The sequence below is a fragment of the Thamnophis sirtalis genome, unplaced genomic scaffold (assembly GCF_051295495.1).
Source record: "Thamnophis sirtalis isolate CommonGarterSnake01/CBP01778 unplaced genomic scaffold, rThaSir2_p1.2 scaffold_2, whole genome shotgun sequence".
NCBI classification, from domain to species: domain Eukaryota; kingdom Metazoa; phylum Chordata; class Lepidosauria; order Squamata; family Natricidae; genus Thamnophis; species Thamnophis sirtalis.
This window is the reverse complement of record NW_028261382.1, coordinates 161201001-161224337: the sequence shown is the minus strand read 5'-3', so window position 1 is coordinate 161224337 and position 23337 is coordinate 161201001. Positions and strand designations below refer to the sequence as shown.

At 37.0% G+C, this 23337-nt stretch overlaps 1 protein-coding gene across 1 annotated transcript in view; it reads right to left on the bottom strand.

The window, feature by feature from the left end:
* Window positions 1–23337, bottom strand: part of ZNF407 (zinc finger protein 407) — a 367412-nt gene that overhangs the window by 319331 nt on the left and 24744 nt on the right. Inside the window, exons 2-3 of the mRNA XM_087707329.1 lie at window positions 16352–21080; window positions 2641–2755 (exon numbers count right to left, since the gene is read on the bottom strand). Coding sequence (XP_087563455.1) covers window positions 2641–2755; window positions 16352–21014 — 4778 coding nt within the window. The 5' untranslated portion in view covers window positions 21015–21080. The remainder of the gene's footprint in view (window positions 1–2640; window positions 2756–16351; window positions 21081–23337) is intronic.

Below are 23337 nucleotides of genomic sequence, written 5' to 3'. Positions count from 1 at the left end.
AATTAGGGATGCATTTTTCATTCATGAACATAATGCAAAAGAAAACAATCACCACACATCTGCTGACAAGGAAATGAGTAGCAGACGGTTTATTTCAAATGCTGAAAGAGCTTCCAATCTCTATAGCAAAGTATTTCTACTGTGCAGCTGGAAAAAATTAAATTTAGATTTGAAACAATAAAAGCAACATGCAAAAGCAGTGCTGTGTTTCCTCCATCTTTTATGTTAACTACAAAATGTATAAAATCTCTTCATTTTTACCATCACTTATTCAAAAATTTTCACCTTCCGATTCGGCTCAGCATTATATTTCAAGGCAATCAAGTTATATCTTCCACTTGTAATGATTTATAGTCTTGCACTGACAATTCACATGTCCAAACAGATTATGTAACAACTGGAAAAATTATTTAACCTTCTACCTAATAGAAAGCTTGTCCGATGAATCTAAATGACAGGACAGAATCTTAACTACTGAAGAAAAGAAAACATAGTATAGGACCTTCTGTTTGTGACAAAATTACCAAGTTAATGTTCCTGAAAGATCACTTCACCTCTTAAAACATGAGTTTTTTAAAAAGGTAAATTTATAGCAATTAAAGCTAATGAAGGAATGAAGCATGAGCTGCTTATGTTCAGGAACTAATAGGTCCACTGAGCATTTCTAAGATTATTTAGCTATCAATGATAATGAATTGACATTGTCAGTGGTTTTACTGTACTAGCTCTAAACTGCTGCTAATATGCTACTCATTGCTAGATTTTTTTAATACTGCCATTTTTTAATCTACATACTAGCCTATTTTTATGGCAAAAATAAAGCACATGCTTCCTTCTTGCCACACACTCAAATACACTAATAGTGGCAGAGTTATTTAGTGAAAGTTCAAATACCCATGTCCTCTTTTTTTCAAAATCCATTATAGTTTATTATACTTTATTGCTAATCCACTCGCTGTTAATGGACTAACATTTATGGTGTATCTTGGACTAAACTGTATTATTATTTTAATTGCAACTGAAGACATATCTGAAGTAGATTTTGGAGTATCTTTCTCAGTAAACATGTAAGGCTACTTTGACAACTTTGACATGTATTTAAATGTCTAAAAACAATAAAACAATAAAAAGCAGTTTCTTTTAAGATATTCACAACGTACTCCTTCATACACGAGTGTCAGCTAATTACAAAGAGTTTCAACCACAATTTAAAATTGTTTGCCAATTCTGATCCACCATTCCTGCCATCCATATACAAATAAATCCAAGTTCCCTTTTTCACATGCTCATTAAATATCAGACAAATGTTGGCTTAGTCACAGACCCTGTATGCACAGAACTACTAATCATGTAACAAAATAGATAGCTGCCCACATGCAGTAGTTGTGAATATTATTCGTTGCCCAGGGACCAGAGGAGAGTCTTTTGTTACTTTACAGTGACAATTTTCCTATCAACTTCCAGTGTGCTTGCAAGTAATTTGGTCAGCAACTGTCCAGCACTTCTTCCCGTCAGATAATCACACCACTCTTGTCAGTTTAATGTGCTATTTTTGTGAGAAACATTTGCCTTAGTGAAAAGCATTCTAATTTTCTTTGAATATTGCACTCACTTTGTTCTGCTAAGAGGTTTAATTGCAAGAGCTGACACGACCAAACTCCAGCTGAAAAATATCCTTAACCACTCACTTTATCATTTTGGTGGGCATTGGGTTTAATTCACTGAACCAACCCTAAACTTTACACAAACCATCAGGCCTCTCCAGCAACTTAAAATGTTTTGAAAAAAGCATTTCATGTGGCACATATATTAGCTCATTTTTTTTAGCATAATAACCCTAAAATACACTTTTAATAAGAGCGCAGTATTAAAACCCACCTCTGAATGTCCTACGTCGTACTATATATGCCATGGCATTTGGAAACCTTTTAAACATTTCTGCTAAATTAATTAGCTTTAGATTAAAGAGTTTCAGGATCCGCCATTTTAAATGCAATATAGTTGAAGTTCAATTAAACATTATGAATGGTCCATGTGACAAAATAACCATTAAGAAAAAAGGGAGGCATTTCTATGTGTGGCAATAGATAAAAAACCTTTAGAAAGTTTTCTTCTATCTCCTGTAATACAAAAAGCTGATAGCAACACATAGTTCTAGAATTAAGTGATACATAACACAAACATGGATGGGCACAGGAAAACACAGACTACACTGAAGACTATGTTTTTTTAAAACACATATGCACATACTTCACATGTGTATTTCTCTCTCTCTCTCTCTCTCTCTCTCTCTCACACACACACACACACACACACACACACACACACACACACCTTTAAAAGGAAATTTACAGTTCTCCCTGGCAATGTGAATGAACATCCTATAATTTAGTCAATTTACAGATTACAGGTTCAAATTGACCTTGTAGCCCATAAAATTGCTCATCTGCGGTACTGGATTAGAAATAGGAAAAGAATGTCATAACTGTATTTAAGGAATTTACCATAACAATGGGAAGGAGGATATGCATGCATAATTTTAGCCTCTCTTGCTCACATTCCCTCTTTGAACGCTGAAACAATGCATAGCCTGCACTCCTTTCCTGCTAACTAAAGGAGGAACTATTTCAATTTACTCACCCACAGATATGACACTTGTATTCCCTCATCCCAAGGTGCCTCTTGACATGGTTTCTGGCATCTCCTAGTTGAGCTGTTGCAAAGTGGCAAATCTTGCACTTGAATGGCTTTGATCCTGAGTAAAATTTAGCATAAAGAAAATTAGAAGCTGAATTAGAATATTATATTACCCTTGGATAAAGAAATCAACATCTGTGGGAGACAAAGCCATTAAAAAAAAACCTTTAAAGGTAAGTGTAGAAACCACCACCCCATATTTAATCTGTTTTAAGAATCTTTCTTAGCCCCTCAAAGAAAAATGCCTATTGCATACATTTATAACTCCAGGGATACTATTAGGATATTTCTCATTAAGTATACTTGCCAAGAGTTCAAATACAAAAGTTAAGCAAGAAAGGGGTTTCATTAACAGACACGGTATCAATAATTAGAAGATGAGATACTCTGAAACATTAAAATGAAACAAAAGTTGTTGCAGAAATTGCCCATTATGAAATGGCCTGGATTTCAGATATCACCAGCTGAAGCTTGACACAGTTCATTTCAGTGGGCTCTAATTACAGTTTCTACAGAACTGTACAAATCTCATTATTACTATGAAGGTGGAAGACTTAAAAATGCATCAAAAATGCTCAAGTAGCTTAACTAGCCCGCTATAGCAATTCCCAGAAATCCAAGCCAAGATGGCTACATGACTGAACTCCAAATACAACTGAAGGACATTTGGTTGGGGAGGGCTGATTTGGATTAATAAGTAGAACTATCTGAAATTCTAATACACAGAGAGGTTTTGACAGTCAAAGCAAATTGTAAAAATGGCCTTTAAAGAGTTTAAAATAATTAAGTGAATCAGCACTTATGTTCATCTGATTATTTCAATTCGTATTAGAAATCAAATTTGCCTTTTTTTCCCCTCCAGAAGCCCACAACTGTTGCTAAAATATAGTAAGTGGAGGAATATAGTAGGTATTTCTTCAAGGTGTTGAAGTCCAATGTGTCTCAAGTCTTCCTACTATGCAAATGCCATTTTTAGGCTTGACTATGAGCTTTCTTTGTGGCACAATGTGGCCCTTATGAAGGTTATCATGAAAACTTTGGCCATGCCTATAGCATATCAAAGACTGTATGGAATAGTTGTAACTAATAAGAGGGTTTTTTAAATTCTTAAAACATATTTAAGTACCATATTTTTCAGAGTACAAGACGCACCTTTTTCCCTCAAAAAAGAGGCTGAAAATCTGGGTGCGTCTTATACACTGAATACAGCATTTTTTGCCTCCCCAAACCCCGCCCCCTTCACCAAAATGGCTGTGCATAGCTTATAGGAGGCTTTTAGAGAGTTCCTGGGGCTGGGGAGGCAGAAATGAGCAAAAAACGAGCCATTTTTTGCTCAATTTTGCCCCCCACAGCCCCCAGGAGCACTCTATAGGCTTCCTAATGGCCTTTTTTTGACAAAAAAGGGCCCGTTTTCGTGAAAAACAGACCGGTTTTTGCTTATTTTTGGCCCCCATCTCACCCACCCCCCCGGAACACTCTACAAGCCTCTTAAGGGCTATTCGTGCCCTTTTTGGGGGGAAAAAACAGGCCTGTTTTCACAAAAAAATGGGCCATTTTTTGGGAGGTTTGCAGAGTGCAAAAACTTTTTTTAAAAACTTGCCTCTTTAAAACCTTGGTGCGTCTTATACTCTGAAAAATACGGTAACTGTTTTGCTGTGCCCTTCTTTCTGGCATCTTATACTGCTATTCTTGCAAAGAGACACAGGAAAAATGATATATTTCTATTGCAATGGCATGAAGTATATGAATACATAGTGAATAAAATATTATACCTTGATGACTGTTTTATAGTCTGAATTTATGATTATTCTGAAAACTGGAAGTATTGACATTTGGGCTATTATTTATTTCAGGAACAAACTGTAACTGGCTAGAACAGATATCCCTCACGACACACACACAAACAGGCAAAATTGTTTTGTTCTTTTGCAAAGCAATCAGTCCAAGTAAAAAATAAAATAAAATAAAATACCGTATTGTTACTTAAGGTGGCTTTCCAACCAAACTGAGGCAATTATGTTAGCACAAAAAGCAGTCATTAAACCTGGCAGGTGTCAGTACTGCAATACTAAGTGGTAACACATTATTTTAAAGTATTCTTTGACCCTTTCCAACTTTTTAAAGAGCAGCAGATCTCTCTATCCATAAATCCCAGAATTGAAGTTAAGTGTAAGTGCAATATGCTCACAGATACTTCATATTATGTTTGGGATATGTTTTGTGAAGAACTTCTTCCAATATAGTTAAGCATAATATGAAATATGGGATCTTTAATAAATATACATAAAAGAGTTCGGGTAAGAAAAATGTAACAGTATATCATACTTGATCAATGATCCCTTCTGTGCCCTTGAACACACAATAGCCTCAAAGAAGACTTTGTTTAAATTGAGGATCTCGGTTAAAAAAAATTTAAAGTCTTAAATTTCAATTTAATTCTCAAAAGCTGACAAAAAATGAAGCATTTAATTTTAATCTTCTCACAGAAATAAAAAAAAGTCAACAGTACTAAGCACAGGCAGACAAGGTTGAATATTTCACAGTTCAATGACAATGAAGCCAGATCTCTTAATACTTCCATTTCAACTGTTCAAAGTAGATGTAAAATATATTTAGCACCTGAACAGTTATATCTAGTCAGCTTTATATGTTTAAATGTCAAAAGCAAGTTGAGTCTGCAGGGAGCAGGAATTACAGTGAATCAATCACACCAGAACATCAAGTTTATTTAAATTGTAATGATAAAATTGATTTAACCATTAATTTGCTAGCATTTTGCATCATCGGTGCACCCTGTAAAGAGGCCAGTGGAAATAAAACCATTTAAGTTTCTGTGACCATATTAAATAAAATGTAACAGTTTAATTTACCAGTTAGATTTAATAGACTATATGCTAAAATTGTAAGCAGCAATGTACATTTTGTTTCATTAAAAAAAATCTTTGCAGATGTGATCCCATGGCTCTTTTGCTTATTTCTCTCATTGCACAAGAGTAGACCCCACTTAGGGGCTAATAGGCACAATATTGAATATTGAAGGTATATCATGCCTGTTCATAAAAAGATCACCCACGCAGGGCAACTTTTACGCTCACAAAATGGCCATTGTGGGTTCTGTCAAGCCTTTGTACCATGGATGACTGGAAAACCTCATCTCTCAGTTCCACTTTCACAACAATATAGCAGCAATTTTGTTAAGTAATTTGACTGTAAGAATTAGGCAGCCAATAATAGCAGGACAGTTTGCATCTAACAGCATGTAAGAAACCTGACCTATTTGTCAATCCTAAAGTTCAAATTCTCAATCTCCATTTGTCAATCTTTGCCTTTCCAAGTCAAAAGATTGAATAATAATTCATTAAAACTTATGTGCTGCTCAATTCAAGGAGATTCAGGAGTGTCAGTTATTAAAAACAGTTAAACATTTATTGAGGTGCTGGAATTGTACAGGAAGAAAATCTGGAAGGAGGGCAGCTGAGCCTGCCATCATGGGGCATCCCAAGGGGGACAATTATGGTGATGGGGTTTTGTTTTACTGTTTCATTGTTCTTATTGTCTTATTGTTGTTTCAACTACTGGTTTTATTGTTATTGGGAGCTGCTCAGAGTGGCTTAAGATGGGCAGTCATGTAAGCCTTTAAATTTAGAGCAGTGACTTCATTCCAGGGGGCAGACACTGCTTATAGAAAAGGCATACTACAGGGCTCCCGATAGATACCACTGTTGGATTGATGAGATCTGGAGCATGGCAACCCCATCAGATCAAACTGGCCAGGCAGATAATATGGGAGATAGAGGATCCCTCAAGTAACCAAGTCCAATCTCATGTAAAACATGTGTGTGTGGTGTGTGTGTGGTGTGTATGTATGTAAGAGGTAGAGATGATGGAGATCGAGATGATGGAGATAGAAATATAGATACAGAGATAGCACTATATAGGTTCCCATAATATAGATTAAATTTTATATGGATACAGCTAGACAGTAAACATCTACCACAAAATAAGCTGTTGATGTTCTTCCCATCCAATTCCTCTAAGCTTTCTAGGTGCTTTTTCATCACCTTTTTTTCTGTTCAAGTTTATGCATTGAACATTGGGGATTCATTATTCTTCCTCCAAGTTTGCAAAGCTCCCCTCGCATGATTTTTAGACGATTTTAAATATATTTATTTCAACTCCAGGTTTTATTGGCATCCATCTCAGCAGAGGTATTGATTTATTTTTGTGGATTTACTCTTACTATTGCTTTGTTATCATTTCATTTTTACTGTCGCACTTACAATTTTAACTTAGCTTAACCTCTTGAGTTTAGGGGGAGTATAAAAATTGTCAAATCACTTCCACACAATGCACCAAGCTGCAGCTTCTCATTGTTTTCCTCTTCTATGTTTCTGTCACCCAGAGATTTTAAGTAAAAGCAATGCTAGGGGATGACATTTTCCTTTGCTTTCTGCTGTAGGAGCCTGGTGGGTGCCAAAGAAGATAGCAGTGGGGCATATAGATGTCCAGATACATTGTACTGCCCATTTATGGACATTTATTGTTTGGCTTTTTACCCATATGGTATTCTCTGTAAGGCAGGGGTCTTCAACCTTGGCAACTTTAGGATTTGTAGACTTCAATTCAGTCCCACTTTAGGAGTCCACAAGTCTTAAAGTTGCCAAAGTTGGAAACCCCTGCTATAAGGAACTGCTTTCCCCAGAGCATCATTTTTCCATTCAACTGGTAGGAGATAGATCGCTAGATCACTAGATCGTTAGATCAATAGATCGATAGATCGTTAGATCGTTAGATCAATAGATCGATAGATCAATAGACAGATCGATAGATCGATAGACAGACAGACAGACAGACAGACATCACCTTACTTATTAATGGTAATTGTTGATCTTGATTATTAAGATGCAGGGCTGATCTATCTTTTATTTATTGAATAGAATCAGAATATCGATGGAAATGCTTCCAGAAAAGTAAAATTGATTCATTTTTGTCTTCAGATAAAAGCCCAGGATGTTATAGGACTAAGCACTGCTGAAAGTAATAGGATTTTCAGGATGGATATATAAAATCCCAGGGACAAAATGCTTACAAAAAAACATAAATATTGCATTGTATAAATAATCCTACAGTAGAAATCTTTGCCATGTCTGGTATTCAAAATTTGCAAAATGCCTATATGGTGAAAACTCAACTGTGGTTGATCATTTACATTATGTGTCCCTTGATGTATTTTACTCCCATGTCTTCTCACCTCTTAAATCAAGCCAAAATCCTGTTGTTAAAGTTTATCTCTTATCTCTTAGATAGCATGCCTTCTACCTGAACTCATTGGATCAATACCATTCAATTCAACACTCCTTTCCAGTCCATAAGCAAAACACATTTTTGCACTAAGTCTTAGTAAAACCATTATAGTCCATTTTTCCATGTTACTTTCTCCCTACCATCATTTTTGTTTTGGCATTCTTTTTATAGTTTAGCTTATCTACACAAACTCAATGCAAGACTTAGATAACTCCAGCTTCAATGGCAAAAACCAAATTATTAACATTTGCTAAGTAGGTTCTAAGTGTAAGTGTTGCATCTCAATGGCACTTCTTATTAATAATCAGTAAAATCCGATCATTGTTAAATTAAAGGCTTGGTCATTCTATTTCCCTTATGAGAATATGCATCTCTAAAAACTTTGAAGACTGGTTCAAAGTCTTCTTTGTCAGATGCACTACAAACTGGACAAAGTCTAGATCCATTTAGCAGGAAGGAGGATTGTTATACGGAAATGAAGATATAAAGTTCTCATTTTTCCACTTAACACCCCCAAATCTAATATGGAAGGTGCCCAGAAAACATAATTGGCTCCATCCAATTTGGCAGTTGGCATGCGGCACTGGGCTCCACATTTTGTATTCTCGCCTTATAATATAATGCTAATAATAAAAATAATAGTATAAAATATATTTGCATAGAATCTTGGGATGCTTTTGACATTCATAACAAAATTCATGTTCAATTAAAAAAATGTAACAAATCAATCCAGACCTCCATGAAGAAAATAAATCCATAAGATTCTCTCATTTATATACCAGGAACCTCTGTCCCAATACTAGCCAAGAGATTATAGATCATCCTATACAAAGGATGAACTTGCATTTGAAGCTCTGTCAAAGGATAATCCTCTAATTGGCGATGTCCTCTGTCTGAAGGGCTTTCTGGTCCAAATTTATTTAAAAGAATCCATTAGCAAGGATTCTTTTACTGTCCACTGAAGATACTTGGACAGGAAATTGGCCTGGCACACTATGATGAAGCATATAATTAGAATTAGAATTATAGTAATTATTTGTATGTGTGCATTATTTGAACGTGGAGAGAGGGGGGAGGGAGGGTGGGGGAAGGGGTGATATTGTGATGAAGGTGATGGAATGGGAAGACTCATAGTTTCCCCCTTAGTTATACAAACAGATTGGATAACTGGACTAGGAAATCGAAAAACTTCTACTTACCAACCGGATTGGACCAGCCAGTAGATTACAGTCTACAGTTTTCATTGAAAAGGACTTCATCTTGTAGTGGATTGATTTGGGTTGATGACTATAACATATATGCACAGCAATGCTATAGATACCATACAAACCGTTTTGCTTTTTTTGTGCATGTGATTTCTTTCCTCTTTTTCACAAAATGGTACTGTGATATCAGCCAGGAAAAAAATAGCAAGGGGGGGGGGGAGAGGGAACTGTCCCAAGATTAAACCAGAAGTGTGTTTAATCAATCATCTCAATAATGTGGGGGCCACTTTCATCCAGCTAACAAGATACAATGAGATCTTTCCTATCTATATATGGAATGGGATTATCTTTCATACAGGACTACTTTCCTATCAGACAATTAAAATGGAGACAAAAGCCCAACAGGGTATTGTCGTCAGGATTTTCTTGGCCTAGGCTACAAGTGTCTCTGAGCAGTGATTTACGGATGTAATTCTTTGAAAAGTACGCAGATGGCAAGAACTATGAAAGAAATCCAGCAATGGCCATGTGCAAGCCTTATTTAAAGTATTTAAATTCAAAAACCTATTTAAATCAAATACTTATTTAAAGTAGAAGCCAGGTTCAGTTCTCCCTCCTCTTTCTCCTGCCTTGAGAAGCAACAGGTACCACCCCCCCCCCCCCCGTCCTTGCAGCAAGGAGAAATAGCTAACTCCCTGTTCCTTTTTTTATTGTACTGCTTTCCTCTCAGGCTGTTTGCTTTGGCCTTGCCAGGTCCCGTCTTCACATTTACAGAGTCTTGGGAACGGGATCCCAAACCAGAGAGCTTAAGAGAAGAAAGAGCTCCTACATAAAAGGGAGGGAGGGAAATGGCTCTTCTTCTATAAAGGCTGCTCTGAAGGAAAGTAAAAGGCATGTCAGTAATCATTTTCTTCACTAGGTTCTTAATTGTTTCGGTAAGTGTTTATGGGTACAGTAGTAGTAAAATCTCCACTACAGCCATGCCAGACTTTTTGAATAAGCATTCATTGTGAATGCCACTTGTAGCCTGGCATCTCAAATTCATCAATCAGATTCCCTGTAATGAAGGGGTTTCCTTATTTTTTTTCCATAGTTCAATCCCCACCTGCAGTATAACTACAAAGCGATCACATCATGGGGACAATCAACAATTTAGAAAATGTGGCTACCGTGCTAGAATGGGTTTTTATTCATAAGTCTTTATCACAAGAGATTTCTGGGTTCCCAAATTATTTTGTTTTGAAATTACCGACTGCCAAACATACAACTTAAAGAGATGAATCTTTTCCCCCCCACTAATGTGGGCATGTATTGTTTAAGATTATTATTTTTATTAATATCCTTAAATAATAATTACAGTCAAATGAAAATGGATATATGATGATGGTGATGTGTATGAATATTTGAGTTAAAATGCTCGAGTTAACATGAGTTATGTTTGTAGACTGTGGAGATGCACAAAAGTTTATTTGTGATTGACTGACACACTTTCTATAGCATGTAAAGAAAGATGTTGTACTTGTTTTAAATCAAAAATTAAAAAATCTTTTTAATTAAAAAAAAAAGAGATGAATCTTCATTGCATTCATATCTCTTCTCAGAACAGCCATAATCTATTTGTGACTCCAGAGGATAAAGTAAACGAGGAGGACACTGGGATTCATGACTGCATTTGAAGAATACACTTGTTAATTAGACATATGTGACCTATTTGAATTGGAAGTTTAAAGGTCTTCCACCTGTAATAGTTATTTTGTTTTTCTCTACATTTTCTCATTTTCACTTGTCTAATAAGTAATGAACTTCTTTGTTACCTAGTACTATACTCCTACAGATGACTTCAAAATCTAATGCTAGTATTCCAATCCATACTGGTGCATAACATTCTACTTTGGTGTCTCAATTTTAGTGATCAAAATCAATTTCTTTCTTTATAAAACTGCATTTAGCATGTGGCAGATGGGAAGAAACACTAAATAAAGTATTCACCAAATTAAAAAAACCTTGGTATTGTGACCTGGCAATGGTTGGGGGAAAGAATGTTTTGTGCTGGTTCTTCTTTTTCCTTTGGAACCAATCCCAACTGGTATTAATAGGGAGCAAGAAGTCCATTACCCTCTTTTGTGGAATGCCACAGGGTTTGGTACTCTCTCCGCTCCTTTTCCACATCTACATGAAGCCCCTGAGTGAGATCATCCATTGCCATCCTGGATGAAGTAAGTGATGCTGCACCTTTCAAGGTGGTTGGAGGCTGTGGGGGTCTAAATAGAGAACAACAGGCTTCAATTGAATCCTGATAACATGGCGTGGTTATTGGTAAGAGGTTCCTCTGTATCTGGGGATTCACCACCCTTCCTCTTGGATGGGGGTGCATAATTTGAGGAACCTCCTGGACTCATGACTCCTGCTTGAGGAAAAGGTAGCAGCTGTAGCTAGGAAGGTCTCTGCTCAATTTATGCACCAGTTATACCCTTTCCTGGATCAAGAACCTCTTTTTCGGTCACTCATGCCCTTGTCATCTCCTGTATGGACTACTGCAACATGCTGTACATAAAGCAGCCCTTAAAGACTATATAAAAGTTGCAATTAGTGCAGAATGCGACAATACAAGCTGTATTGGGTGCTTCTAGGGTTGAACAGGTAACAATTCTGTCAATTTCCTTCTGAGTCAAAATTCATGGCGTGGGGCCACATTATCTGTGGAACCATCTCATCCCAATTACATTGACTCATGCCACCCAGTCAGGCAGGGAAAGTGTGTTGCCGATCCCTACAACTAAAGATTTTTGAAGGGTGGGAAAGAAGGAAGAGAATTACTCTGCCATTGCCCTCCCCTCTGGAACATCTTACCCCTAGAGGTGAGGCAGGCCCACACTTCTGGCCTTCTGGAAGGGTGTCAAGACTGTGTCAAAGAATGATATGCAACCTTACAAATGATTAGTGGCCTGAGAGCTTATTATTATCTTCATTTTAACCACTCTCTTTACCTAGGCAAGAGTTTGTTCTAAGTTTTATATTATTTTATGTTTTAACCACCCAGAGTCAGATGAGGTGAGATGGGTGGTTCAGAAATTTGATAAATAAACAAACAAATAAACAAAAACAAAAAGATAGGAATTGGAATAGTAAAAACTTTTTCCCATTAACTATTAATAAAAATGTTAGGACTACTATTTAATGTGCAAAAGCATATTATCAGAAAAGACGTTTGTTTTAGGGTCAAGTGAGAGTAGATTAAAACCTCCTTTGCAATTCTTCCTTCTTTGGTCCAAAAATAACTTGCAAAGTGAAATAGCAGATCTCATTTATTGTCTGCACGTTACCCAAAAATGTATTTTGTGATATACTCACATCTACTGCAAAGCACAGTAAAAATACATGGTGATAAGACATACACAAGACATTAAAAACTGAGCTAACTTTTACTAAATGTTATAATCAATGATGTAACTTATGTAAGTAGGGTTACTTTGTCATATATTGATAGTTACCTCACTTTCACATCCACATTAACTTGATTTTAAATGCAATTAATACATATAGTCAAGGAAGACTAATGGACTACATTCTGCACTTAACCTGGTGGACATTTTCAAATGGCACAAGTGACCAGTGCAAACCTATTTTGCATTGTAAACGACTAAATAAATCTTAATGGATTAAGAATGATCAGCTATCAACACACAAGGGAAATTAAGTGCTGAAATGCCTACATTGATTATTTTAAATTATTAGCCTTACTCTGTTCTTGAATTTGTATGCTTTTAGTGAGCTTTAACACATTTACAAGACTTATTGACTATAATTACAAGAGAATTCAAGTAATGGACACATCAATTATAAGCAACATGTCCTGACCAGACAGTTGCATAAAGAATTCTAAAGAGACCTCCATTAGCATCTTCTCTATAGTTTTATTCCATTTTATCTGCCTTAAGAGGGCATATTAAGGGCTCATAAAAACACGTGAACAAGTTGGTGCTTCCTAAAAACCCAACAGTTGCAAAATCAAATTGTTTCCTGAAAATGTTTCCTATGCACAAATCTAGCAATAGCAGACATTTAAAACAGCCAGAATTCCAAAATAAGAGTTTTCAAGAATACTTTAGTTTGAGTTAAGATTCCTGATGACAATATTCCTCACCTGAATCTTAAGCAAATTGCCCAACCACTATTTCATCTTCTTGGAGAAAAGGAATCATTTCAGGATAGAACCAAGGATATTAATATTTTTGCAACACCCTGAAATCTCTTTTATCTTTCCATTTTCTTCCTAGAAACTGCACCAAAGTTTCAACTACAGCATGAATTTAAACCAGAGCTTCTATAATAACCCATTATTTAAAAGTACAGTAAAATAAACCTTACAGTTTTAATGAAAATATGTTCATTGAAATGTGAATTTATTATTCAAATCCACTCATAAATTTAACCAGAGAGACACCACTTGTCTAAGCAGAGCCCAATGATTTAGAAAAGCTGTCTATTTAAAATAAAGAATGTATGGCAGGTTTATAGAAACACAGCAGTGAATTTTTACATAAATTTAGAACTGCAGCTTATGCATTTTCGGCAAAAGTATTGTTTTAAATTTTTCCACTTAATAGAAAACATAAAAAGGGAATGGAAAATGTGGAAGCGCATAGGGTCTAAATGATCTAATCCAAATATCACAGGTACTGCATTACCATTAACAATGCTTTCTAAAATGATGGCCAACTCCAAATATGATAATCATATGCAGTTGTATCCCAAAATCAGCATGCTTCACAAATAAAATAATAATAATACACCAAATACCCATCATTCAACCACTAAATATGATATGTGGATTCTGTATCCAAGAGGCAGAAAAACTTCCTAAAGTAGTAAGTTAAGATCATCTTCTGGTCAGTATTCTACCAGTCTGGCAACTGCTCAATATCTTGGGGAATTATTTTAACCCAATTAAAAAGTTAATAAAAAGCTGTACTATAATCCTATCTCTCTGCACCTGAGTTCAAGGAATTCAAAAGGACTCTGCTCATTCAGGCTTAGATGGAACAAACTCGGGTCAAAAAAATTCTCAAAAAGAGATAAATATATATCTCTAATATATCCCTAGGGAGCAAAAAAACAAACAGAAAAGATCCCTGAGCTGATATGGAGAAATTTTCAAAGATAGATCCCAACTTGTAGAATACCTCCTATGCACATCCATTTTTCTCAAGCATATTAGTACTGCATAGGGACTCAAATACAGGTTGTCCTCGACTTACGATCACAATTGAGCCCAGAATTTCTGTTGTTGAGACATTTGTTAAGTGAGTTTTGCCCCATTTTATGACATATCTTGCCATAGTTGTCAAGTGAATCTGTTTCCCATCTGACTGTGCTTGTTAGACAGTTACAACAGGTGATCACATTGCCCTGGGACACTGCAACCGTCATAAATATGAGTCCATTGCCAAGCATTTGAATTTGGATCATGTGACCATGGCAATGCCACAATGGTCATAAGTGTGGGAAATTGTCATAAACCACTTTTCCGAGTGCTGTTGTAATTTTGAGTGGTCACTAAATGAATCGTTGTAAGTTGAGGACTACCTGTAACACACAATGACATGGATTTACTTTTGAAAGATCAATCTTAAGATAAACACAGAGCAAGGAAAGGAAGGAAGGAAGGAAGGAAGGAAGGAAGGAAGGAAGGAAGGAGGGAAGGAGGGAGGGAGGGAGGGAGGGAGGGAGGGAGGGAGGGAAGGAAGGAAGGAAGGAAGGAAGGAAGGAAGGAAGGAAGGAAGGAAGGAAGGAAGGAAGGAAGGAAGGAAGGAAGGAAGGAAGGAAGGAAGGAAGGAAAAACAGAAAAAAAGAAAACCAGAAAGAAAATAAGGGGGGGAGAGGGATCAGAAAGCTAATTGCTGAAGTGTTTTCCTCATGTGTTGTCCTAATGTTTCCCAACTTGATGTGATTTCCCCCCCCCCTTTTTCTACTTGTCTTGGAGTCAGTGTTTGGGCAACTGCCTGAACAAATCCTGTAAGTTTTCTCAGCAACATTTTCAGAAGTGACTTACCACTGCTAACTTCCTGGGGATGAGAGAGAATGATTTGTCCAAGTCATCTAGTTGGCTTTGCACCTAAGGTTGGACTAGAATTCATGGCCTCCGAGGTTCAAACTGGTAGCTTTTACATTGAACTAGCTCTCTTGGTGTGAGTCCACAGAGCTGATCATTGCCAGAAATGGTGGCTCCAGAAATGAACCATCCCCAAATTTCTTGGTGATCAATACCTTCAAAATTCAATTACCCATCTCAATTTCATTTTATTTGTGCTCTCTTTAAACTCCAGTCCTCTCATTTAGCTTAATATCTTTATGCGTCCAATAAATAATCTCAGATTGGGATTTATACAAACTCAATTAGTGGAAGACTAGCTAGAGCCATATCAATATGGTATCAACAGAAGCATCAGCAAAGCTAAAATTTGTTGTTATATGTGTTCATAGATAAAGGAAACATTTAATCTGTCTGTTTGGGTAGATTTAATTATGCAACTGTATTTGTGCATCTTCTATTTGTACATGGACTTAGTTGAATGTCTCATTTCATCAATAGCTCTTGCCTAGAGCTTGCTCCTCTTTTAAAACATACTATAAAAAACCTTGGCACCTAATCTTTCGTAGAAATGGAGTGAAAAAAGCCAGAAAAGGGGAAACGAAACTTCAGATCAATGCCACATATGTACATACATACATGCATGAAAAAGTTGCCAAGCAATTCCACATTGTACAAACAGAAGAGATCCATTGTTTCAAAGGAAAATAACCTATGAAACCACAAATTGTTCACTTAATGGGTTACAATGAAATTAATGAATTATAGGTTTATCTGGGGATATAATCTTTAAAATGTATATTAACAAGAGAGATGCTATTGAAAACTTCTAAGAAAATATATCTTTCTGTTCTTTGGCTTCTAAAAACTATTCCTCAAATCTAATATCTCAATTTTTAATCAATGAACATGGAAATCATATATTGTCAGAATAGAGTATTAGAAGGACTGATTTACAAGTTTCAAAAGGGGAAGAGGGAAAAGGGGAGGGAGGGGAAAATCTTAATTCAATTTCAGCCAGAAAACGCTAACTGTCCAATTTATCAATACGTACCTGTATGAGTACGGATATGAGCTAGGAACGCCATTGAATTACTACTTCTACATATCTTCCCACAATATTTGCAAGTATTGCCTTTGTTTTCTTCTCGCTCTCGGACAATTTGTTCAGTATCTTCAACAATATACTTATTGACTTCCCGGAGTAGTTCTTCATGTTGTTCTTTTATGTGAAGGAATAAATTTTGTTCAGAATCAAAAGGTTCTGTGCATTTCACACATTTAAAGGTGGCACCCCCTTCCGGCAACTCTTCAACGCTTGCTTGTTCATTTTTCATATGGCCAGCACTAGCCAGATGCTGATGAAGGCTGCTCTCGGTGTAGAACGATTTCCCACATAGCAAGCAATGGAAATGCTTCTCCTTTGATGGGTGCTTCATGGCTATGTGAACATTTAGTCCACTTAAACCATCTGCTAAAAAACCACAGTCATCACAACAAATTCGTGGAGCTTCTCTCACAGGATGGCCTTCTACCTTCTTCTTTTTTCCATCATTCTGTGGGCAATCCACTTTTACAGCTCTATCCCAACCTTTTTGCTTATTTGGGTTCTGGCCATCAACTGGGCGATCGATTTGTTCAGAACCGTCTTCATGGTTTATTTTCACTATTGAAGAATCAAATTGACCACAGGTTTGCTTCCCTGTTCCATCTACTATTTTGCCATCAACACTATTTAAAGCATCCACAGCTATGTCATTTTTGTCCATGACTTCAGCTACTGAACTATCTGGACCCCAAATATTATTCAAAGATACTCTTATTTCCTGTTGTGCATCTATCAAGATATCCTCTTCTTCCACTGTAGGACATCGATTAGTGTTTATTGGTTGCTGTAAAATTTGGATGTTTTTTAAACTTTCAGTACTTTCCTGTTCCAGTGCACTACCAGTGTCTGAATCTATCGACAAATGGGTTTCATCTGCTTTTACTTCTTCAGTAGCTACTTCTGAACTTCCATTTCTTTTTTCAGAATCATCCTGCAGTTTGTTCTGATTTTTCATTAAATCTGAACTTGGAGAACTTTCATCAAAAGCCATGTTTTCATCTCCAGGTTGTGCTGTCAAATGAATGTTTGATTTTGCTATTTCTTGATTTTGATGCGGAACACAATCAATTGTTTCCTTAAGTTCAACCATCTCATTGAGTTTAAGGCCTCCATTCTGATCATTTTCTTTGCCACTTGTATTTTCTCTGCCTTGATCAGTTCCATCTTCACATTCAGCCTCTACAGCCTCAAGAATATAATCTTTAGAAATCTTTGAAGCAATACTATCTTCTAATGCCAGATAGGTAGATGACTTCTTCACTTTATGCATGACCTGATTGTCTGGGCTTTCCTCTTCAATATTACTTTCGGACTTTGTTTCCTCTAATGAAATCTGGAGATCACAAACAATAGTAGTTTTTTTGACAATATTTGCTACGTCTGCCTCCTCTCCAGAAGAAGCACATATATACGACTGTCTTTTAATTTTATGCTTTTCTGTTGCTGCATGCCTAATCATCTCTCGGCAAGTAACAGCGTAATAGTCACAGGCCATACAGTAGTATTCAAATTCTTTTGTGTGCTTGCGTTTTATATGTACTTCCAAGGAAGAAAAAGAATGTGCAATGAAGTTACAATGAGCACACTTGTTATCATTTGCAGTTGCTAGTCTCGTTTGAACCTGCACATTTTTATCTTGGCTAATGTTACTCGATTCTGCAATTTTACGTTGTGTTTCAGAAAAGTTTCTACCTCTATCTATTTTGGGAAGGTGAATTATATTTTTGACATTTAATTGGCTGGTACTGTCCTGTTCATCTGCCTTGTTTTCCAAAATAGGTTGGTCCATCTCTGAAGACTGATCATTAGAAACTATGAATTCTTTTGAAAGGCTTCCAGGATTGTCTGCTTTCTTCATGTTGGCTTCAATATGATCATTTTCTGGGGAAACAATAAACTCAACATTTTTCTCTTCACTGGCTTCCAAGCGACTTTTATGCTTCTTTGTAGCACAATGACGTTCCATATCACCTTTAGTTACAGTATAGTAATTGCATACTTTGCATAAATAGCTGTACTGGTGGCTATGCTTGCGGCGAATGTGAACGGTCAAGTTTGTTACACTAGACGCCAATAAGCCACAATGAGGACATGTCCGGGAAATCGTCCCTTTAGGTCTACCTTTCTTTTGCAGACTGCCAAGAATCAACTCACTATCTTTAATCGTTTCATTTGATGGGTACAACTCTTTATTTATCAATACCTTCTGCAGAGAAGGGAAGGGTGCATGTATGCTCTCATTTTCTAATATGGTCTTTAAACTTCCACAAATAGGGCCTTCAGTGCCTTTTTTGCCATCTGTTCCACCTACACATATCTTTTCAATACATTCCTCAAATCGTAAGCCAATGTTATTTTTTCTGGCGTTTTCAAGATGTTTACTTCGCTTGATGTGTTTTTCCATTCCTTCTTTGCTTAACGAATAAAGGTTGCATGCTTTGCAAAGGAAATGGTATTCCTGAGCATGGCGAAGTTTTATGTGCCTCGTAAGCACAGAAGAAGACCTCGTTTTATAAAAACATTTCTTACACTGAAATTGACTTCTGCTCAGAGCAGACTCCTTGAACTCACTATCAGGTTGTAAAACTGAGAGCTTGAGGTCTTCCTGTTGTGCTTTCAATTCTACAACCTTGGGAAGTTCACCTGAAGGGTAAGGTGCTGAATGCACAGCCAGATCACTCTTAAGCGACTGAATGGTTTTTCCTTGAGTCAATAAATCACTATGATGCTCAGTTGCATTATGAGCTGCTAGTTCTTCTTCAGTTAGAAAATATTTGCAGCAAGCAGAACAAGAGAAAGTCATGCTATGCTCATCGGACATGTGTTTCCCAAGGCTTGTGTCATTTGGGGCAAGAAATGAACATTTAGGGCAATTTATCTTGCAATTGTCTATATGATTATTCTTTTGACGACATTCCAGGTCCTTGCTGTCAGAGGAATATCCATATATTTGGCAATGGACTCTAAATTCACCCTGAGTTTTACCAGCATCCAATTTCAGGCCTTCTTTATTTGACAAGGTAGATCCACCATGGTTACCAGGATCTAGAGTCCTCTGCTCATCAAGTTCCTTTTCTGATGTAGTCTTGTGCTCCGGTATATTTTTTTCATCTTGATGTAATACTGGTGTTTTGGGGATATCTGTGTAGAAATCCTTGCCATTGCCTTCACTTTGTAAAACTCTGACCTGTGATAAATCACTCTGATGCAACCCTGCCTGAATGCTATGCTTCGCTCTAAAATCAAGCTTGCTTTTTTTACCAATACCTAAAAGATTGTATCTTCTTTTAATCTGCTGATTTAGTCTGAAAAAAGTGCTTTGCCTGAAAGTCATTCCTCGTGATAGGATTCTTCTTTTTTTGTGGAAACTACCTAATACGCCCGTGGCCTTTAAGTCGCTAGCTGTGACTTGACTACTTTTAGCAGATTTCAATAAACATGGATTGCATTCTGAAGACTCTGATACATCTGGTTTTTCAGATAGAAATTCAACATTTCCATCCACTTTCCACAATAAGGCCTCTTCCTTAGTGATACATTCTGTTGTTTCAGTGTATGGTATCATCTCAGCTAAATCTTGACAGTTTTCTTTCAGGTTTTCTGTCTTATTACTTGAAATTGTTGAATGATCCAAAAGCTCATCTCTTATTTTTTGTTGATTAGATGCCAATTTCATTCTGACATTCTTTTCTTTGATTGGAAACCGCTGTTTTTTACAATAGGATTTTTTTGTTAGCATCTTTACAAATCCACCACGGGCAGCCAGATTTTGTCGTCTGAGGTGTGTCTTGCCAAGAAAATGAGCTTGTAGGAGAGCTTCCTTAAAAGTCCGAAAACCACAAAGATCACAAAAATAGGTAAGTTGGCCAGATGTCTTCTTGACGTGCGCTTGAAAAGATGAAGTATGCTCTGATTTAGAAGTACAATACAAAGTCCCTTTTTCTTTCGATTGCTTAAGGTGACGTTCCTGAATATGGTTATCTAAATCAAGAGCAGAGGAAAAAATCTCCTTACAGGTATTGCATTTTGAAACATTCTTAATACTACTCATTGTATTATTAATGTCAGTTGTATCATCTAAGATAGATGATTTGCATTCTGGAAGTAATGTTTCATTCTCTTGAGAACGTTTACTTTCCATAGGTGTTATCTGTACAGTATTATCTTCAGGCACAAATTCATGCTGAATGCATGAAGAATTTGATGAAAATGAACATCTACTTGGAGAGGTGTATATAGCCGCTTTTCCTACTGATCTATTTGTCCCATCGACAGAATATTCATATGATGTGGAATCAGAAGGGTTTATTTCATTCTCTTTTGCAGGTTTTGTACCAACCAGCTTTAATCTTTTTGAGACAGGTTCATTTTCAATTATAGTTGTTTCATTAAGTTCCTGATCGGTTGTTTGGGATAATGGTCGTTTAGCTAAGCCATTTTCTTCTGAGTTTTTCAATGGATTTTTCTGTTCCTTCATCAAAAGCATTTTTGAGTTAGAAAGAGATTCATTGAGAGTTTTTTCTGGTAAAATAGTTTTAGCGCTGTCTTGTAGTAACTCATTTTCTATGTTTTCATCACATTTATAATTCTGATTTTTTTCAACATTCATCCTTAATGAAGATAATGTAGAGTATAATTCCAATAAAATGAATTAGTACATCTGTTCTAGGAATATCTAAAAAGAGAAAAAACAGAAAGTATAAATTAGTTTCAAACATGTTTTATTACAATCCAATTCATAACTTGCTGAATATGTGCTATTACTTTTAAAATTTTCAAGGACATATTCCATTATTGATTTTGGTAAATATTTTCTTACATAGGACAGTATATTTTGACATCTAAACAAAAATAGTTAGAACATCAGTAAAAAATCATTGAAAACAAAAATAACTTTTTGTGTCTCTAAAAACAAAATTTTGTAATAACTTACAACAATGCAGACAGACTTTACTTAATTCCGGCACTTCTGAATACAATTATATAATTTAAGTGGAACCAATCCATAGAAGTCATATCCAAGGTTGCAATGAAAATAATATGTCCATTTTGGGAATTCAAATGTAAAAGATGTGACCTTTGTTTTTGATAGCTTGACATAATATTCTAAGAAAGCATTGCACTTATTTAAAGGGCAACTAGAATATAAAGAACAAATATTATTTCCCCAATTAAAAGTATTATAACTAAACAACTGACTTCAAACTGAATTTTATGTTAAGAAGCCATGATTTACTCAAGACAATGAAATATAGCTAAACAATCCAGCACCAAATCCTAAAGATGGCATCCGTTCAAATAAAACTAATTCTTCTCACAAGTTAAGCTTGGCTCTGGGATTCTGGGACTCATGAATACATCCATTCTGTTGTTGCTGCTGCTTGTATTCTTTTCTTGGCAACAACACAAAATGATTTGTCTGTGTCTTCTTCTGAATTGTTTATTGTACAACCTGTATAATTCTATGTGGTTTGGATGCTGTTTTATTGCAAGTAGCAATATCAAAAATAGACTTGTTCAGACTGCCCCACTATACTAGGTCTATCCAAATCATCTGTCAAGGTGAAGGTGACTCTAAAGGCCACTGACGAATTCAAGGAATTATAACTTTGTCAGAGCTTCAAGAACAAGATCCAGCAGAGGTGGTATTCAGCCAGTTCGCACCAGCTCACACAAACCAGTAGTGAAAACTTGGGCTGGGTCACTAAACCGGTAATGACCTCTGGCTGGCCACGCCCCCAAACTGGGTCACCCAGTGGCTACTCGCCTTCTGAGGTCGGGTCACGCATCCAGCCTGTGATGGGAGATGTGCCGCTTCTGGGGCCAATGCAGCCATTGCGCTGGGGCTAAGCGGGGCGGCAGCAGCTCATCTTTCTCCAGTTGGGCGGGGGGGAAAGGAGGGGGACTTCACAAACAAAAGAGAATTCTCTCTTTTGGCACTAGAGCCAAATGCAAAAGAAACTGGTGGCAAGAAAAAGAGGCAAGGTAGGAATAGGGGAAGGGCAATTTTTTTCATCGTTTTAACTCCGTAGCAACATCCTTCCAGCTACTCCTTTCTCTGCTCAGCCGCAACACTTTTTTTAAAGGTTTCCCGGGAGAGAGAAAAGCAGGGGCAGGGAGAGAAAAAGAAGGCAGCATGAGATGAGGGTGGGATGAGGGTGGTGGGAGCAGGGGTCATTTTAGTCCCAGCCAGTTGCTCCTTCCTTGGACCCCCTCAACTTTTCAGTCCCAGAAAGCAGCTGAAAAATGCCCTCCTCCTGTTTTGCAGCCATGCACCATTTTCTGTCCTTGCTTCCTTCTCATTTTTATTTGGTTTTCCCTCCCATCCTGAAAGGAGGTTCAAGCAAAAGGGGGAGAGAGGAATAAGGAGCCCAGAGTGGGAAGCGAAGAATAAGAACGAGGAGGTGTCTCAGCTCAGCGAAGGCTCGGAGGCCAGAACCCAGAGCGTGCCTTTCCCCTTTTCTCTTGCGGTGCTTTCATTTCCAGTATCAGGTGTAATAGAGAAAAATGAGAAATTCTGTAACAACAGATACTCTGTGCCTAGACCAGGTGTGGGTGTGTGTGTGTGTGTGTGTGAAAGAGAGAGGGAGGGAGAGGGAGGGAAGGAGGGGAAGAGAGAGAGAGAGAGAAGAGGAAGGAAGCACCACAAACCCTACCACTAGACGTGGCTTCATAAGACATTTTGAAGCAGCACAGCAATTTAGGGCTGGAAGGCATCTTGGAGGTAATCTAGTCCAACCCCCTGCAGGAGCAGGAAACTTTACATTGTCTGAATTATTTGGGTGCCTCTAACATAGAGGAAAATTGCCAGAAAGGAGAAAGACTTTACTAGGACAAGGCTGCCATGCAGAGGAAGGCAAACATAGTCCTTGACTTATGACCACAATTGAGCCCAAAATTTTGATTGCTAAGCAAGAGCGTTGTTAATGAGT